The following is a 20992-nucleotide window of genomic DNA, read 5'->3' as shown; positions in this document are numbered from 1 at the left end:
TTTCGCGGCACCAGTCAGTCAGCCAGTTGGTGTCTGCAGTTCTGACAGGTGAGACGCCCCTAGGAGAGGTACCTGAGATCTCCAGGGTAACCACATTTGCTTCAGACTGGAGACTCCACCCCCTCTTGCTGGTGCCTCCCCCGCCCCCCCCCTCCTTTTTTTGGTTTTTCGAGACAGGGTTTCTCTGTAGCTTTTGGAGACTTTCCTGTAACTAACTTTAGCAGATCAGGCTGGCCTCAAACTCACAGAGATCCGCCTGTCTGTCTCCTGAGTGCTGGGTTTAAAGGTGTGCATCACCACCGCCCAGCTCTTCTTTCTTTTTATATTTTCTTTTCTTTTTAAAAAAGAAAACAAACTATGTTCTTCGTTTTACATACCAATTTCAGTTCCCACTCCCTCCCTCTTCCCATTCCCTTCACCTCCACCCCACCCCTATCCACTCCTCAGAGAGGGTAAGGCACATTGCCTTGGGGAAGGTCCAAGGCCCTCCTAACTATATCTAGACTGAGCACAGTATCCATCCAAAGAAAATAGGTTCCCCAAAAGACAACAAGCAGTAGGGATAAATCCTAGTGCCGCTGCCAGTGGCCCAGCAGTCTGCCTCAGCCATACAACTGTCACCCACATTCAGATGTTCTAGTTTGGACCTATGCTGGTTCCTTCCCTGTCCAGCTGGAGTTGGTGAGCTCCCATTAGCTCAGGCAAACTGTTTCGGTGGATGTCCCCATCATGGTCTTGACCTCTTTGCTCATAGTCTCCTCCCACTCTTCAACTGGACTCTGGGAGCTCAGCCCAGTTGGAACCTCTTTTTCATCACGTGATCTCACAGGTTTGTGCAAGACGGGTCTTGACTCTCTTCCTCTTGCAACACAGTATTGTACCAAGTCCAGCTTTCCTTGACCTCATTCGGAAAGGTCTCCAGAGGAAGGTGACTCAGGGCAGAATCTCCGGGCCCAGAAGGACTGGAGTTCAGAGCCCCTTAGGGATCTGCCAAAAAGCTTGGCGGCAGAGGCAAAACCAGTAGCCCTTGAGTGGCCAAGCTGGAGCTGGAAGTGGAATTCCGTGGGTTCGGGACCGCGGCTGCCGCTCAGCGGCTCCTCCAGGCCGAGGCCCCTGAGCAGAATGGACAGAAGGCGCCGATCTCCCGGAGGAGTGGCCGGACCAGGAACGGGCTGCGCTGGTTCTCCACCGCGGTCCTGTTTGCCGCCTTCCTGGGGCTGGTGAGAGCTGACGCTGCACCCCTCCCAGGCTGGGGCACGAACCTCCTGCAGGCGACCTGCCCTTCCCAGCTGGACTCTCACCTTCGCTCCCTGCACGTTCTGTGACTTTGGGCACTTCCGGCCCATCAGCTATCTCGTGGGCGCTAATTTAATCACTGAGGGTTTCTGTCCAGTTCGGAACTGATTGTGCTGTTTTCTAACTGCGGCGAACTTTCCTGGCGTTGCGTGGGTCTTCAGCCACTGCGCTCTAACTGTAACTTACTGCACAATAAACTGGCGTTTCTAGCGCTTCCATTCTGGGTGGCCTTCCACTTGGTTTTGCAAATAAGAAACAGGTCCAAGAGGAAAGCGGCTTTTCTTGGCCACACAGATGTTTTAGTAGTGAAACCGGAATGAGTCTCACTCTGCCCACGATTCTATTGAAATCAGCTCTGTAGTACTTTAAATGTTTTCTTAGAGCAAAACGCCTCATTGGAAGTGAGTGGTTTAGCCAATCCCTGGGTGAACTGTGAGAAATCCCTGTTACTTGGTAATTGTGATCTGGGGGCGCTGTGGGGTTGGGTCCCACAAGAGAGAGCTATTTTTTTCTGTCTTTTAGAGTCTCTCAAAACTGACTGGATCCTTAAACCCCGAAAAGCTTTTCTGTCTCCACCTTAACTGATTGATCTAAACCTAATCTCCATTCATTGCGCGGTTCTGCTTTCTTTGTTCTTGTTTACTGCTGAAACCACAAAGGATGGCTGAGAGGAACACTTATGCCCCACTGGGGGGGTGGGGGCGGGGCAGAGTCTTGCTATATAGCCCAGGCTGGTTTCAAATTCTGCATTCTTCGCCTCAGCCTCCTGGGCACTAGAATTATAGGTGTACACCACCATGCCTGTCCCTGTTTGTATCTCTCGAGTGAATTTGACACACAGGGAGATTACAGGAAAATAATACCTGAAACTCAGCACAGTCCTTTAGGGCAGTCTCTGTGAACCAAAAGCATTTTATTCCCTGTCATTGGTCAGAATTCTTGTTTAGGTTGTCATGGTGACCTAGGACCACAGCAGGCTGTGAAAGTCACTGACTTTCTTCTTGTAGTGAGCCGCCTGGTAACACATTATGGGAACCTAGAGACACACTTAACTATCGTGACCAAAAAGTCTGGGACAGCCATGCTTGCCCCCCACCATTCTGGACGTCAGCAAACCAACTTAGCTGCTCCCACAAACATTATGCCTTTCCTTCCTCTGAGAAGTTTCCTCAAGCATTCGTTCAGCAACAGCACTATCAGCTCTTTTATTGATCTGTTTAGTGCTATCATCATCATCACCATCATCATTAGTGCTGTAAACTGAACCCAGGGTCTTGTCCATTCAACACGCAAGCTCTTGCACCTGAACCACACCCAGCTCCTTGGCCATCCTTTTTATTGCTTTTTTTTTTTTTTTTTTTTTTTTTTTCCTACAGGGTCTCACTATACAACCCTGGCTGATATGGAACTTGCTATATAAACCAGGCTTGTTTCAAACTCATAACGATCCACCCACCTCTGCCTTCTGAGTGCTGGGGCTGCAGGTGTGTACCACTGGTCAGCTTCACTGCTCCGGTTGAGCAGTGAAATCCAGGCAGAGTTAGCTACAGCGTTCTGTTACTCAGCAACACACACCAGCCCACAACACAGGCAAGAAGATCTACAAGCAAATTTTGTTCCATTAGCTGATGGACATGAATGTTCTCACCGCCTTTCTGGGTGCCTCCCACCCTTCTGATGAGCAGATCTAATCTACTGCAACACACATTTCCCCAAACTGAAATCTTAGCTTCGAGTAACGCAACAGCGCCACCTGCTGTCCAGGAGAATCCAGTCCAGGAATCCTAGTAGAACTTTTCTTCAGTGGGAGCTCAGTTGTTTAGCACGTGATTGGAATTAATTTTAGATATTGGCTGCTTTGGTATGATTGTGGGAGATCTAAAAACCTTATGAAAAGGTTCTCAGAAGGTAAGAGAGAGCCAGATCAAATAGCAAGTTCTAAATAAACAGGAAAGCTGGATTGAATGGAAAAATTCCCCGTAGACCAATCTTGGTCTCCAGGGACTGGAAAACATGGCCATCTAAGGGTATTTGAGCAGAACTCAGTTAAATTTGCTTGCTCCTAAGTTTATGTAGCTCTTGAACAGGGTCCAGTGGAAAGCGTATTTTGTGATCCATTAGCCTGAAGCTGTGGTGAATAAGATCAGTTAGTGGAAAGACATCTTATGGACTTAGTGGTCACATAGATGATCCGTGGTGGCCCTGCGTTCTCAAGGACAGCCTCTTGCAGATGTCTCTCAGAACAGTGCCCTGTATTTGCTGGGGACTACATTAGTAACTGGAAAGTCAGGGCTGTATTCCCAGCAAGAGTAGGAGGCACAGAGCAGTGATGTCCTGTGTATGAAAGAGAGCTTCTCTCTCCCTCTGGGAACTCACCATGATGGCTCAGAAACATGGAACAATATTGGCCATTAGTGGCAGTGTTTCCTGATGCGGAGGCACTGATTAGCCTTAAACCCAGCAGTTGGAGCTTTCTGTTTTGTTGCATGGCATTAGCCTTGGTATAGCCTCCATGGTGCTGAGTATCTTCCTGTAGGGAAGAGGATGGGCTCAAGACAGCCAGTGATGGGGAAAGAGAACCAGGTTTTGCAGAAACAGATCAGTCTTGATCCATGAGTTAGGCTCTTGCTACCTAGGATATCCTCTGCTTCTCAGGAGAAACATCCTAGCCAGGGTTGGTATAAGTCTTGAGAGCTGTCAGTCTAGGTCGGAGGGTGCTGATGCTTTGGTGTGTAAACACTGGTGTGGGCTCTTCCAACAGTCAGAGGGAGCCACTTATGGTGTTGTTTCTAAAGACTGTTGTTCAGGATCCAGGTCATAGAGGTTCACTGACCTCTGTTCCCTGGTGGATATGCTTTGGCCTTAACTACTGAGTCCTGTCACACTTTGTGTGAGTGGAGTGGGAGATACCTGGGTGCTATCACAAGGGGTGCAGCCTCGCAGGGGCTATGTCACAAGGGCTAGTAAGTCTGTGGGAGTGGATCCAGTTGCCACCAATTGGTGATGCCATTGACAGGCCATCTGGTCAACCAGGCTTGATGCTGCTGTGTTTGGGACACTTGAGTAGTGAGACAGGTGTGGCTGTTGCTGGAGATCTCTTCAGGATGCCCCATGAGGGAAGCACCTTTTTGATACCTGTAGCTATGTATAGCACTTGCCGCTCTGTACAGGAAAGCTTCTGTCACCTAGAAGATAAACTCTGAAAGCGGTCAGTAAGTGAATTCACCCAAAAGTGTTCAAATCATCCAGGAGCTGATACAGTATTACTTGAGGTTGTTTTTTGATTTTCAAGACAGGATTTCTCTGTAGTTTTTGGAGCCTGCCTGGAACTAGCTCTTGTAGATCAGGCTGACCTTGAACTCACAGATATCTGCCTGCCTCTGCCTCCCGGGTGCTGGGATTAAAGGTGTGTGCCATCACTGTCTGGCTAGGAAAGCAATATAATTTTTAAAAAGTCATCAAAATATCAAAAGCTTAACACATTGTTCAGACAGAATTGAATATTATAGTAAATGAAAAAATAGTTTTTTATTTAGCCAAAATGATATTAGTGCTTCAAACTGAATTTCAAAAATCTTGTCAATGTGGAATAACATTAGTTCTTTTAGTATTGAAGGCTTAGTTTCCTTAAGTGATTTTCAAAACGTCACAAATACAGCATGAAACAGGAAATCATGTTGTCCACTTCCTATGACTCTGCTTGTTGGGCCAACCACCTCAAATGCAACAATACCAAAGCAAATCCTTCACACTTCCCATTGAGCACCAACCAACACACCAGGAAACAAGAAGACCAAATCCTAGTTTTACAGTGAGCCTTAGCAGTGATGCTCAGTTTCTAGAAAAACTTCCAAACAATTCTCATCTACTCTCAGCCAGTTTGTCCACAGAAAGTTGTTTTCTGAGTTCTTCTTCTATGTACTTCCTGCAAAATTCTTACCAGTTCTACTTTGGCCTTATTGTTCTTAGTTTAGAGCAGTTGCCCTGCCTTAAGACAGAAGAGCATCCGTTTTCCGCATACTTTACACTGTTCCTGCCTTGGTGACTTTTCTATTGCCACAACCAAGGCAACTTATGAAAGAGTTTATGTGGGGCTCACAGTTTTGGAGGGCTGGTCTCTGACCATTATGGCATGGCAACAGGCAGGCAAGCATGGTGCTGGAGCAGTAGTTAGGAATTTACATGTTGAGACAACAACCACAAAGCAGAGAGAGAGAGAGAAAGAAAGAGAGAGAGAGCAGAATTGGTGACTTCAGCTTTGAAAACCTCTAAGCCCACTCCTAGTGGCAGACCTCCTCCAAAAAGGCTACACCTCCTGACCCTTCCCAAACAGTTTTACTAACTGGAGACCAGGTACTGTAAGGCACGAGTCTAAGGGAGCCATTCTCATTCAGCCCACAACATCCCACTCCCTGACCCCCATAGATTTGTGGCCATAGAATAATATAAAATGCATTTAATGCAACTTCAAAGGTCTCTATGGTCCTGTGCACTCTCAACACAGTTTGAAAGTCCAAAGTCTCTTCTGAGACTCAAGACAAACACTGAACTGTAAAATCAAAAAGCACATCACATACTTCCAACATACAAAGATACCGATTGTACATTACCATTCTAAAATGGAGGACTGGAGCACAGTGATGAAATAGTGGACCAAAGCAAAACCAAAAACCAACAATGTCAATCTCTCTCTCTCTCTCTCTCTCTCTCTCTCTCTCTCTCTCTCTCTCTCTCTCTCTCTCTGGAATGGTACCACCCCCTCTCTGCAGCTCTCCTTGAAAGATGTCCCGTAGCTCTGGCATCTCCCAAACCCTGTGTTCTCCAATATAATCCAGGCTTCACATTCACAACCTCATGCAATAGCCTTTCTGGATCTCCGTGAAGGGAATCCCCTACCACATGCCTGGCTTCAACAGCTTTACTTTATGATGAAGGAGGATTCCACAGCCCCTTTCTCCTATATCCTTTATGACTCTAAAGCCAGAATCATGCAGCCAAAATTGCCAAGTTCTGCTTCTTTGGTGGAACCTGGCCCCCTCTTTGATTGCATTTTGAGAAAGCTTTCTCTTTTATAAACTGGAAGTTAAGCTGGGCGGGGTCTTGTCCCGAAAGCACTACTTCCTTTATTCCATTTCACATCAGGCCTCTTTTTATCTCTTTCAGCAAAAGCCCTAGCCCAACATTAAGTTTCCTGGAGCTCTTTTTCTCTCCAAATTGTGTTTAGTATTTCTTTTCTCCTTCTTGCTCTTTTTAATCGTAGATCTGCATTTTAAAAAACCATTGCTAATAATCATGCAACTGAGTCAATAGTAAAGCTGTCTTACAATCTCCTCTGCCAACAAATTTAGCCCATAACTTTTAAATTTAGCCTCAGGTAGGTTCTTAGAGCAAGGACAAAATCCTTAGCAAAATATGAAAATGGCCATTAGCAAAATATGAAAATGGCTAATATTGTTCCCTCTGAATCCTCTTGAGCACTGCCTCTATAGTCCACATTGCTCTCTGCATTACTGTCTTCCAAGGCTCGCTCACAACATCAAATGCTTTCTTTCCTAGTCCAAAGTCCAAACGTCTTCCATATTCTTCAAAAAAGAAAAAAAAAAAACAGTGTGGTCAGGCCTATCACTGCTATAGTCCACTTCAGGGTACCACTTTTACCTTAATTACTTTTCTATTGCTGTGATAAAACACCATGACCAGAGCAACTTATAAGAGAAAAAAATTAATTTGGAGCTTGCAGTTCCAGAGGGTTAGTCCATCACGGTGAAGCATGGTAGCCGGTAGGCCGCCATGGCACCATAGCAGCAGCTGAGAACTGACACTGAGACAGCAACCTCATGAGGCAGTCATGAGGGATAGCTAACTGGGAGTTCTGTGGGCCTTTGAACCCTCAAAACCCCAGTGACACACCTCCTCCAATCCTTCCCGAAAAGTTCCACCAACTGGGAATCAAGCAGCCAAACATATGAGCCTTTGGGAGCTCATTCAAACCAATGCACTTACAAAAGTCCCATCTCCTCGTATAACTGCACAGGGCTTCCTGTTTGTAGTAATCTTACATTCATGTATTAGAATTTAACTTGTATTGGCCTTAGTTTCCATCAATGATAGTAAATGTGACATTGCCAATTTTATGCCCGTCAGGTGTAGACTGCTAAATCCATTGATCACAGCTCCTAAAAGAAGCATGTGCCCTTAGGACAAGAGCCGATGTGGTACAGATATGTTCACTAATAGTCCCAACTATCTTCAGTTTCTGCAATAAAAAACTATGGAGGAGGAAAAATTTTACCACTAGTCCTTTGGTTCCCCCATCCCCACCTTTTTCCTCTAGATCTACATTTTAAGTATTTGTGCAAATTTCCCTCGTCCATAATGGTACATTTCTTTTTTTTTAAAAAAAAAAATTTAAATGTATCAGTGTTTTGCCTGCATGTATGTCTGTAGACAACATGCATGCACGGTGCCCATGGAGACCAGACTATGACGTCAGATCCTTCAGAAATGGAGTTAGAGACAGTTGTGAGCTGCCATGTTGGTGCCGGGACTCTAACTCAGGTCCTCTGGAGAACAGCCAGCAGTTTTAATCACTAACTGATGTCCCCAGTCCCCAAACTGTACCTTCTTGATGACAAGAATGGTAAAATATTCTGACACAGAAGGCAAATCTTTTACAGAGATTTTATCTTCTGCCTGTTTAACTGATCTCCAACGATTAGGCAAGAGATGCTTAGAAACACGAGGATCAAGTCAGGTGTCATAAGCTGGTTTTCTTGGTTAAAAATATACAACAGATAAGATTAATTTGTATAGACCTACAGAAAAAAATGTATTTAATAGTGACAATTCAATAAAAATTGGCCTGTTCTATTAACCAGACTACCCAAGTCATATAACGAAAAAAAGAATGTGGTTAAGGCCTTTATTCATTATTTTTGACAGACCTCATTTTTATTTGTGAAATATTATTTTTTAGATTTATTTGTTTTATGTGTTATGTATTAGTGTTTTGTATATGTGTGTACACTGCAGGCATGCCTGGTGTTTGTGGAGTCAGAAGAAGGCATATATATATATGCTCCTATAACAAGTTATAGATGGTTGTGACCCAACATGTGGGTGTTACAAACCAAACCCAAATCCTTTGCAAGAGCAACAAGGGCTCTTAACTGCTGAGCCGTCTCTCCAGGCCCGGATGCTAACTTCTTAAACAAAACAGCTTTTAATTTAATTTAGCAATAGAGTCATGTAAAATTAAATTAGACATACAAATACAGACAGATATACTTCAGCATATAAGCAACAGATATTAAACTATTCATTTAAAGTCTGGGCACATGCCAGGTAAAATATAAAAGGCTCACAAATATATTAGAGCAAAGGCAGACCCAGGGCTTCTGCTAGCTCAGTGGTGGACTGGCATGTTTAAGGTCTTATGCTCAGTCCCGGAAAGCCCAAACACTAGGTACTCTTTGCTCTAAGTTGTCTGACCAATAGAACAGAATTTCCTGTCTGGAGGCTACAACCTTGTGAAACATGCATATTTTTTCCTGAGACCTGTGCAAGGCCTCTTACAAAGTTCTTTGATTCATTTGATCTTTTAGATATCTCTATGTACCAATTAAATAATGAATTCCATTAAAACAAACATTTTAAATCCCAGCTTTCAGGAGGCAGAGGCAGATGAATCTTGAGTTCAAGGCCAACCTGGTCTATAGAGTGAGTTCCAAGACATCTAGGGCTACACAGGGAAACCCTGTTTTGAAAAACAATAAATAAATTAATTAATAAAAATTCTGTTGATCTTGTGGAACCCTGCAGCCCTACTTTTCAAATGTCCCTCACAAGTGAACAGTTAGGTAAAACACCCCATTTTGTGTCTGGTGCTCTTTTGTCTGCCTGTCTGTGGTGCTCTTGACAAGATTAGCTCAGTGTCCACGAAGCACAGAAGTTCTGGGCCTCTAATGTTAATGCGGTGAGTAGATGTCTCAGAAAGCAGACTCCCAGACTCCTCCCTGTGTGTGTTTTTTTTAAAGGGATTTGTCTGAGTCCCCTGGTTGACACAATCCAGTGGAACAGAGTATCAGATCGGAAGTCATCCTGGACTCAGTCCAGTCTAAAATACTCAAATGCAACCAAGAGCTCAATATACCCATCCATATCATTCCAATCAGAGGAGAAACCTGCTCATGACCCTGGCTATTGTGTGAGCTCTGGGGCCTAGGGGACTCTGGCCGGTACGTTTGTTTGACTGGTTGGTGCTGTCCTGGTCAGTGGAGATCTAGTCCCAATCACGCATCTGATGCCAAGATATCTAATTTAGCAAGAGTTTATTTAAGCAAAGACATGATTTATGGGTCTAGCAGCTCATGGAGCCAAGGGAAATAGACAACCCTACCCAACAGTGTGGGAACGGAAGATTTGTAGACAATAAAGGAAAAGACGTATGGAAGCAGCTGTGACTGGTTCAGCTTAGACTCTGTATTATTTGGGCATGCATCCCACTGTGCGGCTCATGAGCTTGGCCATTTGTTAGAGAGATAGGCTACCACACTTACAGTGTGTTAACATATTAGGTTAGGTTAGAGTTTGTTACACAGCAAGGTAACCACAGACAAGAGTAACTCTGAAAGCCATGCTGTACCTGTGAGTGTAAAATTTTGCAAGGAAGACTGATATTCTGAGCTTCTGATGAATGAAGGTTTCTTTGAAGAAAAGTATACATTTGAGCAAGCTCAGACGTCTTTTTTTCCTATGGGTTGCATATGTGTAGAACCCCATATGCACCAGAAATTGTGCGGTTCTAATAATAGAAGAACTGAGACCAGAACTGGCAGATGGCTCAGAGGTTAGCATTCCTTACTCTTCTTCCAGAGGATTGGGGTTTTTGTCTCAGCACCTATGCCAGGGTACTCAGTTGTCTATAACTCTCCTTCCAGGAGATCTGAAGCCCTCTTCAGGCCTCCTGGGAACCTTCACACACATGCTGCACATGCACACACACATACATGCACATCTGCACACACAGATTAAAAATAAAAATTTAAAATGAAAACAATTAATTTAAATTTTTGATGTATAAATTCTCATGTTAAGGACTGTCACATATCTCAGAATATAGACAACTATTTCAAATATATTTGAACATATATTTAAAACGTATGACAAATGCATATTTTATGTTTTTGTTTAATATTTCATTACTTTGAAACAAGGCCCCATGTAGCCGAGGCTGGATTTGAACTTACTACGTACTTGAGAATGACCTTGAACTCCTGATGCTTCTCTCTGTTTTGTTCAGTGCTGGGAAGGGAGCCCAGGCTTTGCACATGCTAGGCAGGCGCTCTACAACCAAGCTGCATCTCCATCCATATTGTTATTATGATTATTATGCTTATATTGCCATGCTAGGCATCCAACGTAGGCTTGAACATGTCAGCAGCAATTCTACCACTGAGTTATATCTTGAGCTTCTTTTTGCCTGTTTTGTTTTTCAAGACATGGTTTCTCTGTGTAGCTCTCGCTGTCCTAGAACCTCGCTCTGTAGATCACGCTGGCCTTGAATCACAGGTCCGTCTACCTCTGCCTCCTAAGTGCTGGGATTAAAAGTGTGCGCCACCACTAACTAACTGGCTTATCTCCAGCTGCTTATTAACTTATTTAAGAGAGGGAAAAGGCACAGGGATTAAATCATTTTTGGCTGGAGAGATGGCTCATCAGTTAAAAACACCAGCTATTCTTCCAGATGACCTGTGTTTGGTTCTCATCACTCACACGGGAGCTCACTACCACCAATAACTGGTTCCGAGGGATCTGATGCCCTCCTCTGGCCTCCTTAGGCACCACTGCACACCACATTGCACATGCACATAAAACATCCACAAACATAAAATAAAAGTATATACATCTTTAACATTTTAAAAAATAATTAAATAATTTTGAAGGGGAATTACTTCTGAAATGAAGACAATCAACCAGACGCTATGGCTCTGGTAATATTAGTATCATAACTATAAAATTCTTTCTTACTGTGAATGGCTCTTAAAATAAGTTCTTGCTTTGTAACCTACTACTCACGTTTTTTTCTTAGACAAAAATGAAATACATATTATCTTGCTTGCAAGTAAATCTTTTATCTTTTTAATTTCAGGGAATGACTGTTGCCATATTGGGGCCCACATTTCCAGACCTGGCACGAAATGTGAACCGGAACATCAGCAGCCTTTCGGAAATATTCGTGGGCCGTGCCCTGGGCTACTTGTGCGGCTCTGTGGCTGGCGGGGTGCTTTTTGACTGCATGAATCATTTCTTACTTTTGGGTAAGTAAACATCACCTTTTATTTGCAACTTGACTCTATATATGAAAAGTGCAACCTTACTTCAGGCTTGACAACAGAAGTGGGTAGTGTGGGTATCCTCCCTGGAAACTGGGCATCCATGGTTCCTGTGCCTACCTTAGCCGGTGCAGGGACTCGGTACTGAGTCCTCTGGGAACTCATTAGTCCTCAAGACTGTGTGCCAGCAATCCTTAGACTCCACCCTCAGGTCATACACTGGTTGACCACACAGTTCTGCATATTTGGAGGTTCCCAGGACCACAGAGGTCAGAATGAGCTCTCCACACGTGGCCAGGCTCTGTGGTGGATTGAACATGAGGAGGCAGGAGATGGTGGTGAGCTGACTATAGGCTGCATTTTGTTTGAGTTTCTCCATGTCAACGGGGACAAGCCGACTGCTTTCCCACATTCTGGAAATGATGGTGAACCTCTTCATGCACTCCCTCCTGAATAAACTGATTTTGTTAATAGAATATTCAGAGTCTCATTAATACTTGGTGAAGAAAGAAAAATAGTTAATTAATTGCTGCAAATGCCACAGCAGGGAGAGTTATGATCCAAGGAAGACAAGAAGGAAATCTAGTTCAACACAGTTTAGTTAGCAGGAAATCCAGTTTTTATTTTTATTTATTTATTTATTTTTTTGGTTTTTCGAGACAGGATTTCTCTGTAACTTTGGAGCCTGTCCTGGCACTCACTCTGTAGACCAGGCTGGCCTCGAACTCACAGAAATCCGCCTGCCTCTGCCTCCCGAGTGCTGGGATTAAAGGCATGCGCCATCACTATGCAGCTGCAGAAAATCCAGTTTAACATGACTTAGCTGGTGTTGGTTCAAACTCCCAGAGTCTGACACCGGGTAGTTTATTTCTTAGACGTTTAAGTACAGTACAATTGTCAAAAAAAAAAAAAAAAAAAGGTTTCCTGGTAACAGTGACCTCAGTCCATGTGCACAATTGCACAATAAAACGTAAAGTGTGACTACATCACAGCTCCTTTACAAAGCACGTGTTACTTTTCCCATAGGGTAAGGGTTCTGTAGCTTAAGGGCCTAGGAGAAGGTCTGGTGTGGTCATGGCCATAGAACACGTGACATCTCCCTAAAGATGGGTTCTTTTGGATGAGAAACAGTGCTCAAGATAATGGTCCAGGGAGGTCATGCCTGGGAGAAACATAATTGGGGAACTTGGGTGTGGCCCAGTTTCACAGGTAGCGCAGCTCACCAGGCTGCTAACAGTACCGACTCCCGGCCTTCAGGGAGGAAAACAGGTATATGTCCCTCATGTTGAAGAGACAAGCCTGTGTGCTTAACATTCCTGGTTCCCCTCGTGTGTATCTGTGAGCACAAAGACCTCATGCTTTCTACAGCTGTTGACGAATAAGTGAACAATACCTCCTATTTCCTACGTAAGCTTAAAGAATCTATGTGTGCATGCAGTTTGGGGTGAGAGAATCAAGCTCAAGGCCTATGCCTTCTAATCATGTGCTCTACCACTGAGCTATACACCCACCCCAATCACGTATCTTCTACTTCCCTTGCTATCTGCTACCCTCATTTATTTCAAATATCTTTATCATTTTATTCTAATTGGGGGGAAGTATAGGCATGTAGAAGTCGGAAGTCAATGTCAGGTCAATCACTTGTTATGGGTTTTGTGACCCCTGGGAAAAGACCACAGACTCAATCTAATTATAATTAAAATATTTATTTGAGACTATCTTGAAGGAGGGGTATGGAGAAGGACTTTTAAAGGAGAGAACCGCATGACGACCTTCCATATCTATGCAAGCCAGCAAAAACCGTTCTGTTCTGCCGAGTGAATCAGTTAAGGCAACTGAAAACAATCTTTGGGTGTCTGCATGAGCAAGTTACAAAAGGAAAAGAGGCAGTTAGCCGTATAATAACAAGTAGAGGGACACCGCTGTACATTTTCAGGTGAGGGCCATTGAGTCAGGGTAACTGGGAACTTGTCTTCCAGGTCCTGGAGTCAGAGACATGTGCCTGGTGGGTACCAACATGGATGCCTAGCATAAAATGGAGCTTCTGTAGCCATGACATCCCACAGTGGCTCTAGAACAAATGAATCAAATCACCTGATTCACATTTATGCAGGGGTAACAGTTGATATTTTAATTAAGCCATTCAATCAAATCCCAGCCGCCAACGTGAGTAACCCTTTCTGTCACTCTCTGATTTTAACAGGTATTTGTAATGCAGAAGGAGACAGGAGGCCAGCATGAGCTTTGGTGCGCTAATGGGCACCAGAGATAGTCTGGTGTTCCTTTTCACAGAGATAGGGAAATGACTGCCTGGGTAGAGTAGAACTGGTTTCATTTGGACCTAACATTCAGGTCTTTTGTTAATGATCTGGGTAGTGTAATCTCTTCTGTAACTGCTTCCCAGATGACATAGGATGTTGTCATCAGGCTCAGGAATGCTGGAATGCTGGTCATAGACCCGGAGGGGGCAGGGTACATCTTGTTTGCTGTCCATGTTTTGTTGGCCCACCTGAGGCCGGGGAAGCAACCATTGTATTGGAGCAGTCTAAAATGCTGGTCTGAAGCTAGGGCCCAAGGTAGTAAGAAATCTTGTTGGAAGCATCTGGTTTACCTCAGCTTTCAGCAAGGTAAGGACAACCCACAGGCGTTGGTTCTCTTCTTCTGCCTTGTAGGTCTTAGGTGGAAAGTTTCTGCACCCTGATAAACCTCTCTGCGGACCCAATAATCCGAATCAGACCAAATCAAACCAAATTAGAAAAAGCACAGGTTTAATGGAACAAATTCTCCCAGATGGCTTTCCAGCCCCCCAGAGAGAAGATGGGAAAGGAAGATCTGAAAACCACGTGTTTGTTCTCTGGGGGAGGGGCAGTTTAAATACCCTGTGGGCGTGGTCTTGAGCATCTCTACGGAGGGTTTTGGCAGGTTTTCTCAGAGGTGGAGTCTGGACTGAGGTAACTCCCAGGGGAGGGGGCTTGGAGTGGAACTTCCACCCAAACATTCCAGACAAAGTAACTTTACCAACTGAGCCCCTTCTCCCAGCGCCTTCACTACATGTTTTGAGGAAGGCTCCCTCACTAAACTGCATTCTACCCACAGGGCTAGACTGGATGGTTAGCAAGCCCCAGGGATGCTCCTGATGCCTCCTCCTCAGCCCTGGGATCACAAGTGTGCACAACTTTCTCTCTATGTCTGTAAAGATCCCAGTCAGGACATTTCTTGTGAGCAGGCGCTTCACTGCATTTATTTCAAAGTTTTACTACAAACTTCTACAACTGCACTTTCTTTTGCCTTTTAGCTACCTCAAATTTCTTTCAGTTTATAAATGTCAAACCTCTAAATTTTTTCAGCCTTATCTTATCTTGTTAGAAAGATATTGTGTTATGTTTATAAATTATTAGTAGTATTCAATGGTACTCATGTCATAGTTTTATATATATGCATATATATACATATATCATACCACCACACCCAGTAATTATTTTAATTACTTTAATTACTTTTAATCATTTAATCCATAAAAATAATATAATATTTATAAGATATAACTTGCATATAGAAATTCTCAAATTATCCAGTTTTCTTACGACCTTACTTTCATTTTTGTTTTTAGGACATTGGCTTGACTCTGCATGAATACTGTCTCTATAACTGACATTCTCACCCTTCTTTTAGGGATGTCAATGTTGGCTACCACAGTTGGTCTTTATCTTGTTCCTTTCTGCAAGAGAGCAACATTACTGATTGCCATGATGTCTGTGTTTGGTGTTTCATTTGGCGCTCTGGATACAGGTTAGTGACGGGGGAAAGCAGATAAAATTACACTGTCACCTGCAAGGCTTGTGAAATGGCATGGCCTCCTGAGGAGGTTGTAGGGTCAATCATTTAAGCACGCCCTTCTAGCAGCTGTGCTTCTTGCCAACCAGGGAGCCAGTTTTGAACAGTTAGTGGATAAGTGAACTAGAAGACATTTCCCTGTGAGGGAGTATTCGTTTTCAGTATCCAAATGAGAAAGGATCCCTTCCTAATGGGTAATTACAGTGTAAGTTAGAGGGCTTTCATTTTGAGATAGAATTTGGTCATATTAAAATAAGAAGAATTAATGGCTTATTAGAACAAACTAAGGTTGGAACTGACATTGGGCTGTAAAAGTGTAGAAACAGACATCCAACTAAAAAACACCCACTTTTGATTTCAGAGAAGCCCATGTTGAGAAACCTTTCTCAGTTTATGTCAGAGGTTGCTGTGTCCTCGCGTTTTTGAAAACCTCTTAAACAATGTGTATGATGTTTGTTTGCTCCAAATTCCAGCTTTCTATCTATCCCCTCTTTTCATTTAGTTAAAAAATTATTGGGTGGAATTACGTGTTTGTTTGATTTTTAAAAAGAGTCACAGACGTGATGATTTTTCACCTTGAAGCTGCTCTGACAGGGTGAGCTCAGTTTCTAGAAGACATTCTTGTCTCCTGGAACAGGAGCATCCGGGTCCTAACTGGCTGCTTTGCTCAAACATAAATAATCTTTGGGGGCTGCCAGCTCCAAGTACATAAAACTAAAAATGTGTAATGTGTTTATTAAAGTTTGAAATACATCTATTAAATATATTATAAACTCTGCAATGTATTTACTGTGTATATTTATCACATACATAGTAATAAGTAAGTGTGTAAACATTACACCCCCAGTGTGGTATTTACTCTATTTTGTAAAACAAAAACAAACAAAAAACCTTTGCAGTTGTGTCTGGCTCTAGAAGGTGGTGACCACTAGCCTTTAGGTCATGTCTATGAGACATTACAATGCATAGTTCCTGATGGTGCATTAGAGATCTTTAACCAAATAATGAACTCACAGTTGACATTTGTAACTTAGAACATCTATTTTGTTCACACTGTGCAATCGTACCCATCCACTCTCTAATGGCACTGAATGTAATTGGTCTTTCTTTCGGCTGCCAGTTCCCAAAGAGACTTCTTATTAATTATGAATGCTTGGCCTCAGCTTAGACTTGTTCCCAACTATAACTTAATCATTTTATATTAATCTATATTCTGAAACATGGCTCATTACCTCTCCTCCATAGTGTATTCCAATTTGCTACACAGCTTACTGGTTAAACCGTCCTCTCTTCTTCCCAGAGTTCCTCTCTCTCCCCAGAAGTTCTGCCTATTCTCTCCTGCCTAGCTATTGGCCAGTCAGCTCTTTATTAAACCAACCAGAAGGCGCCTTTGGCAGAATCACATCTTCACAGTGTACAAAAAGATTATCCCACAAGAAAGGAAACATTTTTTGTTTTTATAAGGTTCTTGAGATTTTTGTTTTTATTATTTCTAACTATGCATACGTATTTTGTCTGTATGTAGGTAAGTACACATGAGTATGGGTGTCCACGGAGGTGAGGGATTGCTGCTCCCTGGGAAATGGAGTTTTAGGGGCTTGTGAGCCACCAGACTTGGGTGCTAGAAACCCAGTTCTGATTCTCTGCAAAAGCAGTAAGTACTCTTGACTGCTGAATGGTCTGTCCATCCCTGGTCTTTCGTAATTTTACTAAGTTACTATGTGTATCAGATGATTTTGTCCATGTTTCATTGGTAGGTGCAAATGTCCTCATCTTGGCTCTTTGGGGGGACAAAGGAGCCCCACACATGCAGGCCTTGCACTTCAGCTTTGCCTTGGGTGCCTTCCTGGCTCCCCTACTGGCTAAATTGGCCTGGGGCACAACAGCGTCCACTCAGAACCACACAGAGTCCGACTTTGAATCTCTAATGCTGAACCGATCCTCTGAAGCCAGCCCAGACTCTCTGTTTGCGGTACCCAAGGACATGAATCTGCTGTGGACGTACGCTTCCATCGGCACCTATGTCTTAGTAGTTTCTGTCTTTCTGTTTGGTCTGTTTTGTAAGAAACACTCAAGGCAGAAAAAATCTGCAGCATCTGGTCAAAGAATTCGAAGAGCGAAGTATCACAGGGCCCTGCTCTGCCTCCTCTTCATCTTCTTCTTCTTTTATATTGGAGCCGAGGTGACCTATGGCTCTTATGTATTCTCCTTTGCCACCACCCATGTTGGCATGAAAGAAACTGAAGCAGCCGGCTTGAACTCGGTCTTCTGGGGGACCTTTGCAGCCTGCAGGGGCCTGGCCATCTTTTTTGCCACATTCTTACAGCCTGGAACCATGATTGTGTTGAGCAACATTGGCAGCCTTGCTTCATCTTTGTTTCTGGTGCTTTTTGACAAGAGTCCTCTCTGCCTCTGGATCGCAACTTCTGTGTATGGAGCCTCAATGGCAACCACATTTCCCAGTGGAGTTTCCTGGATCGAGCAGTACACCACCTTAACTGGGAAGTCTGCAGCATTCTTTGTAATTGGTGGTACCCTGGGAGAAATGGCGATTCCTGCAGTTATCGGAATTCTTCAAGGACACTACCCAGGACTGCCAGTGGTTCTGTACGTCTGTTTTGCATCAGCCCTATTCACTGGAGTTCTTTTTCCTGTGATGTATAAATTAGCCACCATCTCTGTAATGTGAATAAAAAGAAAACATCTCAGGGGGTCAGAACACTTTGTAAGTCTGACCATAAAGAAAAGGACAAATGGGAAGATGGAGGGGGAAAAATGAATGAATGAATTTTGAAGCTGTTGAACCATGTAATGAGGCACTCTGTAGTTGTCTGGGAACATTTGATGGTCCCCACAGTTGCTGTCCTCACCAATACCTCTCACGTACATTGATTTGGATAAACAGTTTGGTAATTCTCTGTGGAATACTGTGTTCATTTCTTGTGATTGTGACCAATATTTGACAGGAAACCAAGGAAGGGCTTTTGGGGCTCACAGTTTGAGGGTGCACTACCATGGAGGGGGAGGCATGGTTGCAAGAGGTTCCCTTCATGTATCAGGAGTGTGGAGCTGGGAACCTTATTCTTTCACATTGTGACAAAACAGGAAGCAAAGAGGGACCAAAAATGTATCCAGGTATAAAATCTCAAGCCCTGCCCCTAGTGATGGACTTCCTTCAGAGGAGCCCCACTTCCTCCAGAGGAGCCTCACTTTCTCCAGAGGAGACCCACTTCCTCCAGAGGAGCCCCGCTTCCTCCAGAGGAGCCTCACTTTCTCCAGAGGAGCCCCGTTTTCTCCAGAGGAGACCCACTTCCTCCAGAGGAGCCCTGTTTCCTCCAGAGGAGCCTCACTTTCTCCAGAGGAGACCCACTTCCTCCAGAGGAGACCCGCTTTCTCCAGAGGAGACCCGCTTCCTCCAGAGGAGCCCCGCTTCCTCCAGAGGAGCCCCACTTCCTCCAGAGGCGATCCACTTTCTCCAGAGGAGACCCGCTTCCTCCAGAGGAGACCCGCTTTCTCCAGAGGAGACCTGCTTCCTCCAGAGGAGCCCCGCTTCCTCCAGAGGAGCCCCACTTTCTCCAGAGGAGACCCGCTTCCTCCAGAGGAGACCCGCTTCCTCCAGAGGAGACCCGCTTCCTCCAGAGGAGTCCCACTCCCTCCAGAGGATCCCCAGTCCCTAAAGGTTCCACAACCCTCTAAAACAACAGCCCCAGCAGGGCACCAAGTATTGAAACAAGCCTGGGAGGGGCATTTCACATTCAAGCTACAGAAAGCATCTGTCAAAAACTGGGACAAGAGTTCTTACTCACTTCTCTATTCCTTGGGGAATGGGGACAGTGCAGGGTCAAATTCAGACTTTTCATGGGCCAGGCAAGCATTCTACCTTTGAGCATATCCTTAGCCCGCGGTTTCCTTGAATCGGCAGTCTAAATAGGCCAATCGGAGAAGATCAGCAGCAGTGTTTCAGTGGGCTCTGGAGATTCCATTTTCGAGGTCAATGTACAAGGAATGATAAGATATTTTGAAATGTTCTGTAATTCCTAGAATGTTAGACAAAGACTTCATGGTCTTGTACTGTCAATCTCTTGCTACAAGGCTCTTATTTTGGCAGGAGCCTTCAGACGATATTTTATGGTGTCTTATTTTCAGAGTGTACAAAGAATTCATGCATGTTTGAAAAGTTGGGTAGTATTCAAGTAGATCAACACCACTAAGAAAGAGAATGGATCTGCTGAGCAAATAAATTGCCAGGCCATCCACACTATCCAGGGACGTTGTGGAGAAGAGTTTCATGAAAGAGTTTATTTGGATGTAGACAGATGTTTTCATTGTTTGACTTTACCAGTCAGCTGGATTAAGGAATACTAGTGATTCATTTGTCTATGCCTATAAAGACATTATGGAATGAGTTTGAAGAGAGCTGTCTGCAAGACTTGACTGCCTTCTGGGTCTACTCTGAGGCACTTACTGAGGCCTCGTTTGTCTCATCCCCTGAGTTGTGAATCTAGAAATGAAAATGAGATGCTTTTCCAGCTGAGCATTGGTCCATTTCAAAAGAGAAGTGAGACGGAATGACAGGAAGGCTCTGAGAGGTTCTACTGGTTATGAATATATTCCAATTTGATGTGCTTGCTCGCCTGTTGACTTCTGACAAGTGTGTTTACTGCTGCGTTTCACTGATCTGAAGATGCCTCTTTCCCTCCCTCACACTTTATGCGTATCTGAAATAGCCTATGTTTTACAGTCGATGATCATTTAATACCGTGACAAATTATAACTGACAGCAGGTTTTTGTATACAGATTAAAGATAATACGATTTACAATTAGTGTTTTATATTAGTGAAAAAAAACAGTGGCCACTTCAGTTGTGGATGTTATATTAATTATAAAAACAATTTTAAGGAAAAAGCTATTTGTTTGTTTATTTATTATTTCGAGATGGGTCTTACCATGTCACTTTAGCCTTGTCTCAAACTCTGGGACTCAAGCAATCCTCCTTCCACAGTTCTCTGGGTTCCCGGAGCTACAGGAAGGTACTGCAACATTTCCTGTCCTTTAATGTGTGAATTTTTGTCTGTCTATGTTCAGAGAATTTGTAGACAGTATGTTCCAATACCTTGACAATAGAATGAATCCGTGTCTATTTGTGTTCGGATGGGGTTAGTAACACTTTGTTTTACTACCTTGCTGGGAGGGTAAATTTGTATAGTCATATTCAGAGATCTGTAGACACCTCATTCTCTTGCCTTACATATGAAGGCTGTAGATGGATCTTTTTGAGCCCTTAACTACCTCAGTAAGACATAATAGGTCTGGAACTTGCTGTTCCTAGATTTGATTTTTCACTGGTTTTGAATAGTAATTATATTATGAAAACTGTAAACATTTGATGACTTTCATTTACAGCTAGGCAATCTGTCTAAGGGTTAGAATGTTTGTGTAACCCACTCTACAATGTTCCGCCTGCCTGGGGTTTAAACTAACAATGAGAAGAAGGAACAATGACCATGGGTCAGAGGAGAAAGGCTGC

General features: G+C 43.8%; 1 protein-coding gene across 1 annotated transcript; it reads left to right on the top strand.

Annotated features, from left to right (window-relative positions):
• The first annotated feature begins 922 nt into the window (after nt 1-922).
• Nucleotides 923-18226, top strand: LOC130869980 (sodium-dependent glucose transporter 1C). The gene is made up of 4 exons (XM_057762515.1): nt 923-1220; nt 11447-11615; nt 15303-15419; nt 17222-18226. Exons 2-4 carry the CDS (start codon nt 11450-11452, stop codon nt 18151-18153), a joined length of 1215 nt encoding a protein of 404 aa, XP_057618498.1. The 5' UTR covers nt 923-1220; nt 11447-11449; the 3' UTR covers nt 18154-18226.
• Nucleotides 18227-20992: the final 2766 nt, after the last annotated feature.

The sequence above is a fragment of the Chionomys nivalis genome, chromosome 2 (genome assembly GCF_950005125.1).
Source record: "Chionomys nivalis chromosome 2, mChiNiv1.1, whole genome shotgun sequence".
NCBI lineage: Eukaryota > Metazoa > Chordata > Mammalia > Rodentia > Cricetidae > Chionomys > Chionomys nivalis.
The sequence above is the reverse complement of the archived record's forward strand: the minus strand, read 5'-3'. Positions and strand labels throughout refer to the sequence as shown.